The sequence below is a fragment of the Pleuronectes platessa genome, chromosome 18 (genome assembly GCF_947347685.1).
Source record: "Pleuronectes platessa chromosome 18, fPlePla1.1, whole genome shotgun sequence".
NCBI classification, from domain to species: Eukaryota; Metazoa; Chordata; class Actinopteri; order Pleuronectiformes; family Pleuronectidae; genus Pleuronectes; species Pleuronectes platessa.
This window is the reverse complement of record NC_070643.1, coordinates 13222004-13239265: the sequence shown is the minus strand read 5'-3', so window position 1 is coordinate 13239265 and position 17262 is coordinate 13222004. Positions and strand designations below refer to the sequence as shown.

The 17262-nt window shown below is 43.8% G+C and overlaps 1 protein-coding gene across 7 annotated transcripts in view; it reads left to right on the top strand.

Moving 5' to 3' along the window:
• The first annotated feature begins 86 nt into the window (after positions 1–86).
• The window catches only part of clasp2 (cytoplasmic linker associated protein 2), a 48474-nt gene continuing 31298 nt past the window's right edge, over positions 87–17262 (top strand). For 6 of the 7 annotated variants that reach the window (XM_053446662.1, XM_053446660.1, XM_053446659.1 and 3 more), the window contains exons 1-7: positions 87–1009; positions 6007–6085; positions 9478–9581; positions 10159–10250; positions 11303–11378; positions 12147–12244; positions 15873–15943. In XM_053446662.1, the coding sequence (XP_053302637.1) occupies positions 812–1009; positions 6007–6085; positions 9478–9581; positions 10159–10250; positions 11303–11378; positions 12147–12244; positions 15873–15943 (718 nt within the window). In that variant the 5' untranslated portion in view covers positions 87–811. The remainder of the gene's footprint in view (positions 1010–6006; positions 6086–9477; positions 9582–10158; positions 10251–11302; positions 11379–12146; positions 12245–15872; positions 15944–17262) is intronic. The other variant, XM_053446661.1, reaches the window with a different exon arrangement.

Below are 17262 nucleotides of genomic sequence, written 5' to 3'. Positions count from 1 at the left end.
CGTGCTTCCCTTTGCAGTTACCAAATTGATATTTTACATCAGGCATTGCTCTGGCTGTCTGTGCGGAGCCCGAAGACCCATCGGTCTGATCGGTGATCGGCTGCGCTCCCTAGTGAACCGCAGTCCCCGGCAGCGCGCACCGCTCACCGCCTTCTGCCCTCATTACTCCTGGATTAAGGAGAAACCAGTCACCACAGGACTGGAGCTGCGTCCTTCTCGTAAAAGTTTTTGTGCGAGTTTACCGCTGAAGGAGTCGACAGCTGCGGCTCGGCAGACTTTACCAGCCCGTGGTTATGGAATAGAGGGGCGGAGAGGAACCCGGCGCCAGGCCTGTGGATATCTACCGTTAGCCGGCGGAGCTAGCTGATGAGAGGCGGTCTGCCCTTGTTTGGGGCGCTGTGCTAACTAGCAAGTTGCTATTTTTGTTAGCATCACAGATAGCCAACCATCGCTGCTAGCTTGTTTTGATGCGGACATATTGAGGGGAGCTGCCGGTGTCCGTCACATTTACCGCTTTTTTTTTTACTTTGTGGGAGTTTGAAGCTAACCGTGAAAGCTAACTTTGTTTTGCTTAGGAGGCATCGCGCTAGGTATGAGTCCTACAAAGTTTAGCTTTTGTTTTGGTTGGTGTTAAACGAATCAGTTTTTATAAAGGGCTTCACGTTGCTGACCTCCCCGCTCATCACCTCTGCTCATCCACGGGACTTGAACTCCACTCATTGTTCGGTCCTTCACACAACGACCCACCGACCACTGTCTCCTGTCTGCGGCCCCGGCTCCAGTGGCTGGCCCCCTCGGCCCCGAGTGCCCAATGGAGGATCATGACAACATGGAGTACTATTACCAGCAGGTACTGCAGAAAGACGTCACCCGCAGGTTGCAGGTCGGTCAGGACCTCATCGAATACCTGAGCGACCCACAGCGCTCCTCGGACGTGGAGCAGGACAAATCCCGGTTGGATAAGACCATGGACGAGCTGGCGGGATGGGTGAACTCCAGCAATTTCAAGGTGAGAGGTCTATGCCCGTCGTCCTGTTGGGGTTCTACACTCTCATCCCCTCGGCCTTGTCATGAATCATTCTCCACAAGTTTACCCACTGATCGGGAAGATGGGGTCTGATAGACGTGCTACTTTCCCATTTTGGTTTCAATGCGTAGAACCTTAGTACAAATGATGTGTTTAAAACGAGCTGTGGTTTACTTAGGGGTCTGATCTCCCATTAAACACGGCTATTTAAACTAGTGGCCACTTTCATCACACCAAGTAAGAAGAAATCAAAGAATCTTCTCACCAAATTTACAAAATGCTTTAGTTTAATCTGGGAAATCTTGTTGTCTATTCCTGTACAATAAGAGGCAGACATCTTTCAAATTGGATCTTAGTGACAGATAAGGTCATTCCTATGGTTTGTTGGGGTTTTTGTGGTGTGTGTGTGTGTCTTTCAGTTAGAGTGTATGTGGGTGTGTGAGTGTATGTGGGTGGGTGTGTGTGTGTCAGTACACCCATTGTCAGGACTGTAGACTACTGGAAGACAGGATGGGGGAGGGGTTACACGACTCATTGTTATGACCTATGCTTTCTCTCCATCCTCTCGGTCTCTCTCTATCTCTTTTCATAACACATACAAACACGCTCAGTCTCCCTAGTTTTAGTTTTCTTGTCCATTATCCTCTGTTTCGTATTTGTGCGTCTCTGCTCGTGTTTGTCTGCCTGTGTGGTACCCTTGTCTGCACCATATTTCAGAAATGCTGGAATAAGACATTTTCCTCAAGATATTACACTGATCCAGAAAGTCAGCAGTCTGAAATCTCTTTCCATGGCTCTCTGAAATCTGACTCCCCAGCCTCTGTTTGAGCTGATTAACCATGTCTGTCCGTGTGTGCAGAACCCTGCAGGAGTGTGTGGAAATTGTACAGTCTGCATTAGAACAAATTCTTTAGAACAGATTTGACAATACTTCTCAGCTAGTGTTAGAATATGCTATAATTTTTTTAACTCAACTCAAACAGATTTTCCTTTAGTACAATGAAGTAGGAGAAGATGGATCAGCATCCCTGATTGATGAATCAAGTCTTAAATCATCCAGTGCAGATACTGGCCAAAACAGCTATTTCAATTTTTTCAATTTCTTCTTGACACTCCCCAAATTCTGAATAATTAAAGATTCTGCACCACACACCTCACTGAGACTCACTAATGAGAGCATCGACTTCGCAATGTTTATTGTGGACTTAAACTTTCAAAATAAAAGACCTTTAAAGTGAAAGGGTAGCTCATCACGACTTGCATGTCAGCTTCTGTGCAATTAATCATCAGCTGGTACAAACTAACATTTCCCTTTGTTCAGATCTGCTCTTGTTTGTGGATGACACATACAGTAACTTGATATCAGATGTCTATCTGGCAGAGATGTGCCAGTGAGTCGAGACCCCCAGAGGCCTACTCGCAGCAGGTTTGCACAACGCTGATTGGTTCCCTGTCGGGCGAAAAGGAGGGGTTAGCTTTACGCAAGATGCTGCGTCAGCGCAGAGAGAGGGACAAGAGGAGAGATGATGCAGAGATGTCTGGATGAACAGAGTGAAGGAGGCGTTAGAGAGGAGAATGGAGAACTGGGGTGATAAATTAGGGTAAGGCTAGGTGAGCAGAAAATACAAGCCACGACAGAGAAAAAAAAGATAATATTCAGACAAGGAGACTGTCGCACTCAATTTCCTCTTTTAGGAATGGGTAAAACACAGCTCTCCTCGTCTGGCTGTCTGGGTCTGCTGTTTTGTTTTTGTCAATGAGTTGGTGTTACACTCTTTTTGTGGTGTTTCTGTTCTCCATGAACAGCAGATTTACTTCTTGCTTTCACATCACAGAGGCATCAGAATCCATATTTCATACTGCTTTCATGGGCAGCCGGGCTTGATGACTGGACACTGGCTTCAATGATTGAGGATTGATAAAGCTGAGAGGTTCTCCTGCCCAGACACTGATTTCATTGTAACAAAGACGAGTGTCTCACCCACTTGAGGATAGATGGTGCATGCAAACCTTGATGTATCACGATGCAGGCTTAATGATACAATACAGCAGTTAATGTTAAGCACTGCACCATCAATATATTCATATTTCCCTTTTTAAACAATGAAATTGTTTTTGTTCTTGCAAGCTGAACGCTTCCTGCAGGCGCTTCATAGTAAAAGATTTTCCAGTAAAGAGAACTGATTGCAGCTTTTAGTGGGAAGCAGCTGCAGGACCTGGTGAGCTACAGCCAGCGAGGACTATAGTTCTGGGTTGTGTCAGCCAATTAGGCCGTATTCATCCTTTGTTATCAGTGCGGTATTGGATAAAATAAAATCTCCATTTGTTTATCGCAGTTTGGTCAAATGTCAGTTATCTGCTGTGTCTTCACAACAGGCGGCATACTCAGTACGAGGAGCTAGGAAAAACAATCTTTTGAATTTAATGTACTCAGCCATTTTGGTAATAAAGTGGGCTGATGTATTCTGGCACTGCAAGAAACAGCAACATGTGCTTCTATTGTTTGGTAACATAGGATTCAGTGAACCAATAATCTGCTTAGCGACCACCGCAGGAGCACAAAGGTGAAAGTGAGTAACATTTTGCAACACAGCTTGAGTTTGGATTTGAACTTAGATAGACGTCCATTCACAGACTCTTAAGCCATTAGGCCCTTGCCCCTTAAGACCCTCAACAAATCAGGTGTTAAATCTTTGTAAACAAATTTTGTGATGATCAAGTAATGGATTATTGGTCTACTATAGAGTTGCCACAAAAGGACAGAACAGAAGTAGTTTTTCTTCTTCTATTTCTGCTTGTGTTGTAGCATCTAACACCAGTGCCTCCCCTCAAAACTGAAGTCATGGATTTAGTTCATGTCATCGTTTTACAGCATGACATATTGCCAAATTGCTGACACTTTAGCCAGCTCTGGCTAACGCTACACTACCGGAAATCACTTCTTCTTCAGCGCTCTAAAACCGAACTTTGTTATATTCATAGTTTCATGTCGTTCCTTTACACTGAGTTTTAAATAATTCATATGCTTTTAAAGAAATACGCTAAAAATATAAGCAGGCGTACTTTGGTTTGTGTCATTTAAGGTATACTGTATGCCTTATTGGAAATTGGAATTCTCATTTTTAGTTTAAATACTACATTTTGTCACTTTTTCGTGTATAAACCGATATTTCACGAAATGTTCGGTCATGGAAATTTGGTTTAAAGTTATTGAAAAGTCATGAAAATCCATTGGTCAAAATGTGAATGAACCCTATGAAAATAATTGTGACTTGCAGCCCTCGTCCAATTTTCTTCAGTACTAGACTCCAGCTTTTCACATTGTGTTCTCTCCCCCATGTTGCTGTGCGATATCAGAGCCTCTGGAACATGTTTTTCTCACTTTAAGCCCTTCTAGAATCCTGAGTAAACCCTGTAGATGTTATGCGAATTTACCAGTCTAAGCCACCATACACAGCCACCTGAGTCTTCACAAAGAACCATTCATACAGGCCTGTAGTGTGTGTTTTTTCTCTCTCCCCCAGCATACCTCAGCCTTCCTTATGTTTTGAAACTTACAGTTAGAGATGCAGCAGTTTGTCAGTGTTATCCTTATAAGACTCAGATTTTTCCCCCCAACAAGCCTGATGTTATTAATACTTGGGGGTGATACCTATTTGGCCTCCTTACCCCTCAGCCAGATGTTAAACTGCAGATGGTCTGCAGAGCTAGAAGGAGTCTCCTCATTTTGTCACGGTTCTCTTGTCCAAGAGGGATAACGAGCGCAGTCCCTTCCATCTCTCCTCCTCCCTGTCTCCCTCCATGTGAAGATGCCATATGGTTGTGGGCGCCAAGCTAGTTGGGGTGCTGGGTAGAGGAGGGGGAGGGGAGGCCTGAGGGCGGTTTCCTTCCTGTACTGTTTTTTCTTTCTCCTGTAGTTTTTCATCCCCTGCTCCCCCTAAATTAGGTCAGTTAAAGGTACTGATATCGACTCATGTTTCCGCTTCAGGTGAATTTTTGTTTTCTGTCGTATTACTTGGACTTCGTCCCTGTTACCCCCCCCCCCCCCCCCCCCATAGTTACCTGGCTCTCTTCCAATGACGATAATATTGGGGAAATCGGCCGTCTGACTCCTCTGAGTGGGACAGAGGAGTCTGGAGAGTTGGGTTTTAATGGGCTTTTTCTTTTTTGGACTGTTCAGTTCTACCACAGCGTTGCCAAAACAAGCATTCCACGAGCACAGCGCAGTGTGGGATGTGATCCTAATCAGAAACACAGTGGAAAACTAGACTTTACCACTCCACAATAAAAATCCCGTCCACCTTCCAACTGCAAGTTGTGTCACACAAGCCAATATTTCTTTGTAATGACCGAAGATAGCTTTTGATATTGCGGGAAAAGAAAGACGGCAAATTGGATTGTGATAGGTCACTTAAACAAACATGAAATAGTGAGTTCATGTTAGAGTCACATCATCATGTTTCCATCAGCTACTGTCATGCAGATGGTATAAAGAGAATGTAATAATCAACAGTATCACAACCATGGAGATAACCGTCGAGACAATATGATATTAGCAGTTAATATGACTTTTTAGTTAGAGTTTTAAGGAGCATCATCTCTTAATCATACAAATACAGGTTCAACCTCAGCCAAGCACCATACTTATGAGCATTTGTGTTATGGAATTAAATAATAATCTTACCTCAAAGTTCGACTAACTAGGTTTTATTTAGCTGAGAGCTGAATGTCAGCAATGAACGGAGAATGTTCAGGTTCATCTTTTATAGATCATGGGGTTGTATAATAAGAGATTGTGATTTCAAATTCCACCGAACTTTGGTGTGTCCGGTGGATGAAAAAGTGTCGTCTCATCACAGCTGCCACTGTGGTTAATGTGAAAGCAAAAAGTGAAACTGGTAGAAATGTCTGAGTCCACTCATTAGTTTTGTGTCTGACCCACTACTAGTTTTTGCTCTGTCTCTTTCTGTGTTTTGTAGGTGACCTTGATGGGGATAGACATCGTAAGCGCATTCGTGGAACGCTTGGGAGAGCGGTTCAAAGGATACCTGTCCACAGGTGAGATATCTTACCCCACCCTAAACTACCTTAGGGTTAACTAGTTCTTTGCATGTCTGCAAGCAGCTTAAGAAAGAGGCTGCACACCCAATGTACTAACACACACGCACCGATCTACACAAGCGCACGGCAGCTAGCAGTAGTTGTGTGTTCAAATACATGTCTTATAAACTACAGAGGGAATCAAACAAACGCAAAGTAAACTTCAGGCACTGTACGTGTCCTAGTAACTTCTGAGTAGTGAGGATGTTTGTTGTTAATGTGCAAAGTCAGCGCATGTCAGCTGGGAGGGAGCACATGCTGCAGGGTAATACAGTACACGGATACTGGACATGTGATGTGCGTCTGCCCTGATCCGGAAGTAGCGGCGGCAATCATTTTGCAGCAGCAGGCTGGTATTGTTGAAAAAAGCGTACCTTGACATTTTTTTGATTATCGGCATTGATAGAATCATTTATGTTTCCTGATTCATGCCAGTAGGAAACTTGTATTTTACTAAATAAACATTGCATTAAGATGTACATTTATGGCATAACATTTTAACGTAAACTGTGTGTGATCTATTTCTTTATTTTCCTCTGTCATAAGGTAACATTTGATAACACCTCAGGAATATATATATATATATATCTTTTACAAACTTAATCAAACTCATTACTGTTGAAACTGGCCACTCCACACTACGTAACACATGATGGTTTGTGTATTGTTGTATAGATAGCTCAGGCTGCCCTTCCATTTTGTTCTGACTTCCACTTTGCGGTTCCTCTGAGACAGACCAGCAGTGCTGCTCTAAACCCCGGCACCACCCCCTCTCTATTGTGCATCATTTAGTCTCTGTATTTAGCCTCTGAATTGTCTGCCATCCTGTAGCTCACCCTATTACACCCCAAAACCACACCTCACATTCATATGACCTCATAGGCTGAATGTTGTATCAGATTACATGGCCTCTGTGTGTATGTGTGTGTGTGTGTGTTAGGACAGTGCCAGTCCTACTGTGTGCCCACTCAAGGTGTCACCAGCTGTCTTTGTCAGCCAGACTGGCTCTTGTCAAACACACTCAACCCTACAGCGCAGCTCTGGAACGATCAGACCTTTAACACTGTCGCTGTGCAAAGTCTGCCACCACACACACTCACACGCTCACAGACACACTGTGTGTATCAGTGAGTGTAATGGAAGTGTGTGCTTCAGACTGATGGTAAAAACATCTCTCTGAGCCACCGCTGGCTCTGGAATCTCCCTCCCTCCATCTCTCCTTTCCTGTGCTCTCCTTTTCCCAGCTCGCCCTCCTCCCACACATACACATACAAGGAGGGCAGGAAGATGAGATAATTGAAACAGAGGGACTGTATTGATGGACAGGATTGACTCGGGTTGCTGCCATTACAATATGTTTTCATGTGTGCACAGCATTTGAACGCTGGTTGCCATCTTGCCCAGATGTGAAGTGAAATGGATTCATACAAATATCACAAAACTGTAGTGTGTGAAGATAAGATGATGTGATGTGATTGGTCCAATAGAAAAATGTCAAACAAAATGAGACACAAGATGTGTGTGCGCGTGCGTGTGTGTGTTCATCTTTACTACAGAAGATGACGTTGTTGTATGAAACAATGCCCCCTGTGAGAATTTTTTGTTTGTTTGAGGGAATTGTCCTCGTTGCCTAGACAACCAGCTGTTATGGAAAAATGATGTATGGACACGCAGGACACAGATGACATCACACTGTCACTTTAGCACACCCCTTCCCAGCCCCTTAGACTAGGAATCTGTGCGTGTGTGTGTGTGTTACGTGAATGTCAGAGTGAGACTTTTTCTGTAACTCGGAAGGTTTAGTGTCTCCATCTGCTTTTCAAACAGAGACCAGTTTGTGCGTTTAAACTGGGTTTTATGCGGCTGGCTATGACTGGGCCATTTAAACCCCTGCATGTTGTAAATGCTGGACTTTGTGAGCTAAAGGATCAGGCTGGAAACTTTCTGTTATTTTGGAATCGTCAGCAGATCTCTTAAAAAGACCAAAACCAAAGATATGTTTGTCAGGCTATCAGTAGTAGTAGTTACAAGGGTCGGACTTTCCCACATCACTCACGGCCCATTGATTTCTACTTAGACATTAATCTTCAAAAACAATAAACGAAACGATTATGCATAGAACTTTTTAGATTTTACTGAGTAAATTTGTTTTGGACTGTTTTCAGCTTTGAATTTTTTATTTATGTATTTTTGTCTATATTTACTTGGGTTGTCCCGAAATAGTACGTTTATGACTTAGAAGCTTTAGTGAGAATTTCGAGCGAATTTTAGGCTGTGGGTAGGCGGGTGGGGGGGGGGGTCAAAAATCTGACTTCAGCCCTGTACCATGTAAGCCTGTCACGTGGCCACTTGTCACTTACAAGTTTGACATTTTGCCTGGACCATGTGAAGTCTATGGCACAGAGGAATAACCTCCAAGAGTAATTTGATTAGAAGTTTTTACTTGACACGCATTTCCAATAATATAAATTTAAACTCTGTATAAGTGTAATGTAGTGGTTTCTTTTTTTGAGGGGTGAATATATGTGAATATGGTGCTTGGTTCATGATCTTAGGACAGTATGCCTGGTTCGCACAAACACCCTCCTCATGCTGCCCGAGCATCTCCCCCCCCCCCCCCCCAGCCAAATCCACAATAATACTGTTTGAGGAGCTAGTGGTAGTGAAATTAGCATTGGCCTCAGGAGACGTCTGTGTGCGTCATACGCGGGTGAAGAGCTTTCTCAACCCTTGTTTTTGTGGCACCCACAAGTTGCAGGCGTTTTGATAAAAAGATGAAAAGTACCTGTACATATACTTTCGATTTAAAGCCAAAAACACACTTGAAGTGATGGCACCTCCACTCCTCGTTGGATGAGAGGAACCATCTGAAACATTTGAGTAGCTGCCAAAACAGTCATTGTTCATTTGAACGCCAGTATTAAGAGGCTCTCACTGTGGATTCTTTACTGTGTGCGTCACTACGTTACATCGGCGGCCTCACTGCTGCATCAGTTGTGTGTAACTGACATGAAAGCATTTGATGATCTTGACATTATTTTAGTTACGGTCCATTTGTCGGAGCCTTTGTGTCCACGTTGGCTTAACTTTAGCTGCAGTGATTTTCTCCTCTAACACATTGACAGACTGTACGGAAAATAAATGTCTATCTTTGAGTATCTCTGTGATTTATATTTTCTCCACTCTTTGTTTTTTAAATCTGGTAAAGATTTGTGTATGGCTGAATTTGTCCTGTACTTGATGTAAACAGTGAAGTGTGTTTTTAATGTATTGGCTCTCATAACCATCCCATCCTTTCTTTGTCTCCCTCCCTTCGTCTTCCCTCTCTCCTTCTCTTATTCTGTGTTTAGTTGTACCATCTCTAGTGGACAGGCTTGGTGATGGGAAGGACCAGGTCAGGGATAACAGCCAAGCTCTTATCCTTCGCTGCATGGAGCAGTCCGCCTCGCCCATGGTGAGGCAAAGACACACACCCACACACAGACACACACCCACACACTTGCATACAAATCTCAGGATCCTTACCAGTCAAAGACTCTTTGCAACTTCTGACATCCAAACAAAGATAATTCTGTAAATATAGTAATAACCATTCTTTGTACCTTAGTTATTGTAATAGTTCTAAGCCTGACAGTCAGTGTATGAAATGTATGTAACTGTGAACAACAACCTTGATCAGCTCAATTGTTGTATATTCAAAATGAACGATTAAAATGCAGAATGGAGATAACAGATAAATCACAGCCACCTCAACATCAATAATAGATACTCACTACAGCAGAGAGCTACTCTGTGTTTTGAGCTCCCCCTTCTGGATATATGAGGAACATCACAATCTACATCACCGTTCTACTGTGTGTTACCCCCCCACACACACGCCCCATTTGCACATCTCACATCCCAGATTGTGACCCTCTCTGTACTCCATAATCTGCTCAAACCCCTGATGAGCTTCCAGGCAGAGACTTCTTCTCCTCCCTTCTTACTGATTCTCTTTCCCAACTCAATCCTTCTCGTCCTCCTCTCTGCAGTACGTCTGGGAAAGGCTTCTTCCTGGTTTTAAACATAAAAACTTCCGCAGTCGAGAAGGAGTCTGCCTCTGTCTCAGTGCTACGCTCAACACGTGAGTAACTTCCTCCTCTTCATTGCCCAATGTCATACATTAGTCCTCTTAAAAAAACGACACATATATTAATCATAGCGGGTTTAAACCAACTCATTGAATTTCCTGTTCTACATACTGAGGCCTATATTCTTTTTCCATTTGCTGCTACTGCTACTTGTGCTTGTTCAAGAAACACACAATCTCCGTCTCCAGGATAAATCCTCGTAACTGTATGTGTGGCACATGTGCAACAAATGTTACCACCACTTTTGTCATGTGACGCTTCAGTCTTCAAGTATACATGTCGCCATCTGGTACTTTCGAAGAGGTTTAAAATCTGCTCTGGGTTTTTTCCTGGCCTGAACTACAACAACATGAAGAAATTATTGGAATGGGTCCGTATCTTACTACTACGTTCCAAAGAAAATATGATGGTCTGCGTGGAGATATTTTTCCAAAAGCAACAGGAGGTCGCAGGCTATCTGGGAAAATAAAAGAAAGGGGTTTATATGCACGAGATATAAAATTGAAGTCAGTCTCAAGCTTTTTGTGTATTGTTTTGAGGTTGCATGTACAGCCTTTAACTTCATTGTGCTCTATATACTTTTTTTTTGTTGTCTTCCCTTCGTTTCTAAAGGAATCCGCTTGAACTCATTCCCTCCCATTAGTTGATAAGAGGATTTCTGCTCTTGTAGAAGCCCACATTGTCTGGGATTGTAGAGACGCTGCTGCCATACTTAGCATGGATTGTGCGAGCTTAAAGTGTCATTAAACAAATACACCTATAGGCATAAGACTGAACATATGCTTGTTCCCTTGCTGCACCTTGGACCTCAGCAGTTTAAGCCTGTGCAGGTTCTAGTCGACTGTATTTTCCACCTTATAGTTACTGCAGTCAGCAGATCTGGGCTCTTGGAGTCACAGTGTGACTTCTGTCATCTTTTACTTGTGGAAAGTGACACTGATGTGCTAAATGCTAAGCTGCTCCCTGATTGTAGAAAGGGATCAAACCTTTTTCGTATCTTCCAATGTTGTGATTTTCTTTTTCCTCTGGTTTCTCTCTGTTTCAGGCATGGACCTCAGCAGCTGAGCCTCAGTAAATTAGTTCCTCATCTCTGCTCTCTGACTGGAGACCAGAACCCACAGGTAAGAGGCAAAGCCGTTCAAAATAGGATATGACGACGATGATCAAAATGTGTTATTGTGTAAATGTGTGTGATTCTATTGTGGCTTCAGTGTACCAGTCTGTAGCTATGATGTGGTTTAGTTCTCATCGCCCACAGTGTGGTGGCAAGCATCTTAAAGCAGCTCTGTGATTATTACTGTTATTAGTGGGGAGATGGGCTTTGTCGTCCCCCCACACAGCTTCACTGCTGAATCATGAGCACCCGGCCGATAAAGCAGACACACAACGCTTCTAGCTCTGAGTGTGTGTGAGTGAGAGAGGGATACAGAGAGGTTTGTTTAACCTGAGTTGCACCCCAAAGCCGAAATCTGCTCCTATCGTCTACCCAATGATTATCTACCTACATACCTTCCCAGCCAATCAACATTGACACAGGCCCCACCCACCCTCAGTTGCGGAGAATCCCTTTAACATCATCCCACCACCCAATCACCAGTGCCCACAGCATAACTAGCAAATCAGACGTCTCCCATTAGGGGGATGGGTACGAGGCCTTAAGGGTTTATTTTTTGTATGTGTTTATATTCGCCGTCTCTAATCCCTCTCATCCCAGACAGTGGAGAAACTGTAATCTTTATGGAGTTATTATGGAAAATACTTAATAATCTTACTGACTAACACATTTTAACAAGACATAGATGCCTTTGTGCACACTGTGTTTGAGCAGGCCTGAAATGTATTTGTGTAAGTAGAAGACTTTTAAATTTGTTAATGTTTGGTGTCTGCAGGTGCGTGAGGCCTCAATAACAACATTGGTGGATGTGTATCGTCACGTTGGAGAGAAGGTCCGAGCAGACGTAGGAAAGAGAGGCCTGCCTGCTGCACGGTGAGTTGCTGATCATCTCCGTCTGTGTCAGTGCGGATGGTGGTTGTGTGTTTGTGTTTGTTTGTGTGTGCGTACTCCATCAAGCAGGAGTTAAATTGTGTAGAGGGTCTGTGGGTCCTCTGGCCTTGGCACTGAGTCTGTCCCAGGCCACGCCATGCACCACTCTGCCCTTCACACACACAGAGGCACTTTCATCCAGAGCACAATGCTGACTGACTGTGGGGGGGGGGGCACAAAGGCGTTGGGTGGAGTAACACAGTTGGAGTTGGAGAAAATGTGGAGAGAGCGTGTGTGTGTGTTCACGTCATCTGAAGAGGTCCATTGAGTGGTATCGTCCTGGTTACTTGTGCCCAGTTTAGGGGTTATTCTATGTGGACAGTGACCCCCCCCCCCCCCCCCCACTCTTCTCCCTGTTTCTCCCATGTGTGAGATCCCAGCAGCCCAACGCTGACTGCTGAGTATGAGTCTTGCGTCTGTGAATGCTGGCCGTGACAGTGTGTCATGTGTTGCTCATATTAAGCCTGTCTGTCTCCAGTGTAAACATGCTGTCTGTGTATGCAAGATTAATATAGACCAGTGTGTGTGTGTGTGGGCTTCAAGGTGCATGCAGAGGTCTGACCGATGCTGTGAATTAGATCTAGACCAATGCTTTTTCATTCCAACCTTTTGTATCGTGAGAAGCACAAATATGTCACGCCAGTTTTATCAGTGTACTCACTGATGACATTGGATCACTGCTATGAAGGCGAGGTGGAGGTCATAGTGTGTTCTCATTAGAATATGGTTGGCGGGTGAATGCAGAGCCACAGCCAAGGTCTCCCTGACAAGATCACATATCAAATCTGTAGAGCTAGCATCCGATAATGTTGAGAAAGGGACGTTGTGACAGAGAAGGGGAGTGGTGGGAAAAATAATATGGAGGAATAATGAGAGGTGGACGACTCCTGCCTTTAATGGTTATGTTCTTGCTGTTCTTTACTCTGTGAGACAAGACAGATGAGTTGAGAGAGACTTATCTTTTTCCTGCCTTGGAAAACAAAGGACTGGGATTCGTATGCATCATTCCTTCACATGTCTGGAATGCAACTTATGAAACCTGCACTTTTATTGACATTTAAAGGGGTATTTTGAATCATAGTCTATTAAAACTAGTCCCTCTCTTTCTCTAGCCAGACAGACCATTTTAAGAAAATTGGATCTGGACGTTTTCAGGAGTTTGCGCTTGTCTTCCAGCAGGAGATTGCCCGAAAAAATCCACTCGCTCTCTCTGAATTTTCCTGCTGTAATCTCAAATGAGCTCACTCGTACATTTTGAAGATATTTCACTGGAGGACTGGCAGGATAAGTTCTGGAAAATGTCCAGAGCAGCTTACTAGTACATTTTGTTTCTCACATACAGCCCCTCTGGAAAAATCACAGGAATATATCCAGAGGTCAGTGTATGTCTAAAAGTAGCTTTTCCTTCTTCTCCTCTTCAATTACAAAAAGCCAGACACAGTATCCAAGCCAGTAGTAGTAAATCACACAAATTATCTTTTATTTATTTATGTGAAAGGTAAAATATTGAAAGTAGGCCTGCAGGCTGGGACTAATGAGTAGTATTACATTTTCATGCAGGTCAGGAGAGCTTTTTTTAAATATTGAGTTTCTAAACTGCGACAACTGAATGATGACTGTTATTACTCAACAGTTAGAGGTACCAAAACCATATTTAGTTTATTATTTTTGGTCAGTTTTCAGCACAATCAGCTGCATTGAAACTGACTCACCCTTTCCGACCGTCAGTGGCACAGGTTACATCAGCTCTGACAGTCACCCTCAATGGGTCAGTGTGAATCATGTGACCTGGCTGTGTGACCCAGGTCGGTGTTCTCTGTTGACTGGGGGTCAAACTCCACCGGAATGTCTTTGCTTGTGTTTCTGCTACAGATGACATTCTTATTGCCGTGTTGTTATTTAAGCTTAACAACAGTCGCCTGTCAGCAGTTCAAATGCAGGTTTAATCAACATTCAGTTCACATGTTGTTTAAACACATTTATTGTCAGAAAGGCAACTGAGCTACCTGATTTGTGTGCTACCATTCTTCAGTCACAGTCCATCGGTATCCAACACAGCTTCAGAGCTCGATGTAGAAGGTGCAGCAGTATCAAGAGGGGGATCCCTGAATTCAGAAAAGAGAATTAGGATTAAAAAAGAAAGAGGAATAAGAGGACATGGACAAGTGAGGTGAGAAGGCGAGAGGAAGAGGGGGGGAGGAGCAGCCTTGCGTTCTGTCTGCCACTGGCTGTACAGCCCCTCCCCCCTCCTCTGACGAGTGTGTATGTGTGCGTCTGGCTATGAGAGGGAGGTTATGTAAAGGGTAACTGAATCTCTTTGCTGGCTGTGACACAAACTGGCCCACTTGTCTCTCTCACACACATGCACACAAAGACCCTGCCTGAGATTTAACTCTTTGCGTCACTGTGGAGATTTCTCAGTAGGTGTGTGAGCTCAGCACAGTTCGTATGTGAGACAGTAGGTGGTGCTTTGTCGCATGCCCATAGCATGCTCTGGTCCATCGCTGTTGCAACTCGCTCTCTCACACACACACACCCCTCTCTCCCCCTCCCCTCTCCCTCACTACCTCTCAGAGCCAATGCACCATGTTGGATACAAAGAGCTGAGGGGAGCCGAGGATCAGAGTGTGTCACTAGCATGGGAGCTAATGCAACGTTGCGCAGCAACCTATTAATCAACCCACTGGGAATTGCTGAGGCTAAGGAGTGCAGAAGGCTGTAGGCTTGGTCTCTTCTGAAGCAAATCCGTGAATTAAAAATGCTAATGAAGGGAAGGGAGCAACTTGAAAACGCAGCACGGCTGAGCAGCCCGTTGCAACACAGATCGTCAGTTATCAGGAGCTTCTGAGCTGTCGGGTGTTTGTGGACCTGCACCGTGACACCAAAAGACAGGGAGAGAAACAGAGAGAGCAAGGTGTGTATTCCTTTATTCTTATGTGCTCACATCCATGGAAAGCGTTATGGGAAGGACACATTAGGGCATGTCACTGGACAATGTAGGTCATTGTGTCTATTGTGTTTATGTCAATGTGTATCAACATCGCTCAGAACGATGGAGGCTTTTTATTTGTGCATTTATTTGGATCTTGATTTGTCCTTAAATTATGAGACATTATTGTTCTGTGTTATTATTGCTCTTGAAATGTAATATAAGAACAGATTATGGGTTGTGTTTGTGTGGTGTGTTTGTGTGTGTTTGATGCTGAGGAGGTTGTCAGAAAGACTCTTGTCATGTTTCTGCTGCAGCTTCATGAGTATGGCTGGCATAATAGACACACCCACCAAAAGGCAGGCAGACAGGCAGACAGGCAGGCTCTCCACATGTTGTTGCTGCTGTTAATACGTTCACCTGGGATTCACCGCACCTTCACTGAGCTCTGGGCTGGGGTGTGTATCCACCTGCAAGTGCAAAGTGAAGATGATTGACTTTTGTAGTCTATATTCAGTCAAATTTGGTGCATCATATTCTTATAGATTTGTATTTTAGTGATTTCAATTAGCTTGTGTGTGTGTGTGTGTGTGTGTGTTGTGTGTGGTTATAACCTTTCCTCTTCTTCTCTTCTCTCTGCAGGTTACAGACGATATTCACTCGTTTTGATGAAGCCTTGAATTCAGGCAACATGGCTCTCAGCCCCAGTCACGGTCAGTGTCCTTTCTCATTTATTATTCACCACCAAATCCAGTCATGTTTTGGTTTGAGAGGAGAGCCTGGTTGTTTACGTGTGTGCAAATACGTGCATGTGTGTTGGTGAGCGCTGGTGCGTGTCTCGTGATTGTGTATGTTTGTTTCCATTAGCATCAGTAAGATCAGCTAACAGGATTAATGCTTTAATCTGTGTGTGATGCTGAGGGGTTGCCCGGCAGAGCCAGACCTGAGCAGAAGGCTGCTGGTGATAATTGTTTGGGTTTAGCTTTAGATTGGACTATGGATCTTTAGGAGCCTTAGGCTCACTGAAAGTTGGAATTGTGCAGTGATTACACTCCCTACAGCAAGGTTTCATTTTGGATTTTAAGATCATAACCGTTGGTTCCATAGAAGGAATAGATTACATTACATTCTCTCTTTTTGTGTCAAAGCTAGGGTGTTTATCGTAAAGTGAACAAGAATCAAAACGTTTCCCCACCTCTATTAGTGGTTGTGCGGTGCTGTAATTTGTGATTGAAAATACAACAGTTTGTTTACAAAGATAATATTGTTCAACTATGGCTTTAAGCTGAGTTTGTGCTCTGTGGTGTCAGTAAGGTCTTGGTTCTTGGCTTGTAGCAGAGCCTGTCATTGGCTGCTTGTACCTTTAGGCTGGCCTGTCAGTGGGTCCAACAGCGACAGTTGCATGGTCGGCTGTTGCAGCTTGTTTACTTGGATAGAAAGAAACATGGGCAGAGACATCGAGGAGGAGCTCAGGGCTTGTGGTGGTTTCTGTTGCCATGATGGTATCTCTGGTGGCAGGACAGGGGTAGAGAGAGTGTTACGTTTAACTCCTGCCTCACTGTGGTTGAGAGGAAAGCTGTGTTTTGGCTGCATGATTCTGTTAGTGATAGTGGAATACTTATTTAGAAAACAGTAATGTGAGTCCTCCTTTCTTATGTTTCTATTTTGATACACTCCCAAGAGGTCTTGTCATGTGCCTAGGAAGAAATCTGTGATTATTTTAGATCAAACAATACTTTTTGACTATCTTTACTTGTAGCATAAAGACAAAAAGAGTAAACATTAAAACAGCCCAGTGAAAAGTTTTAGAAGAAACTGACTGGGATGGTTGCGGACTCTCCGTGCTTGCCTGAAATAATCAAGCAAGCAGTTAACAAACTACATAACAGGCTAATACTAATGGACTGACACTGATACTGAGAGTATCTGGATCTACTAGACAAACTCTGCCCATCTGACCAAACACATTGAGCACATATCCAAACGTGAGTAAACATACCAGATACCAGGGTGAACTTCATCTGGAAGGCCC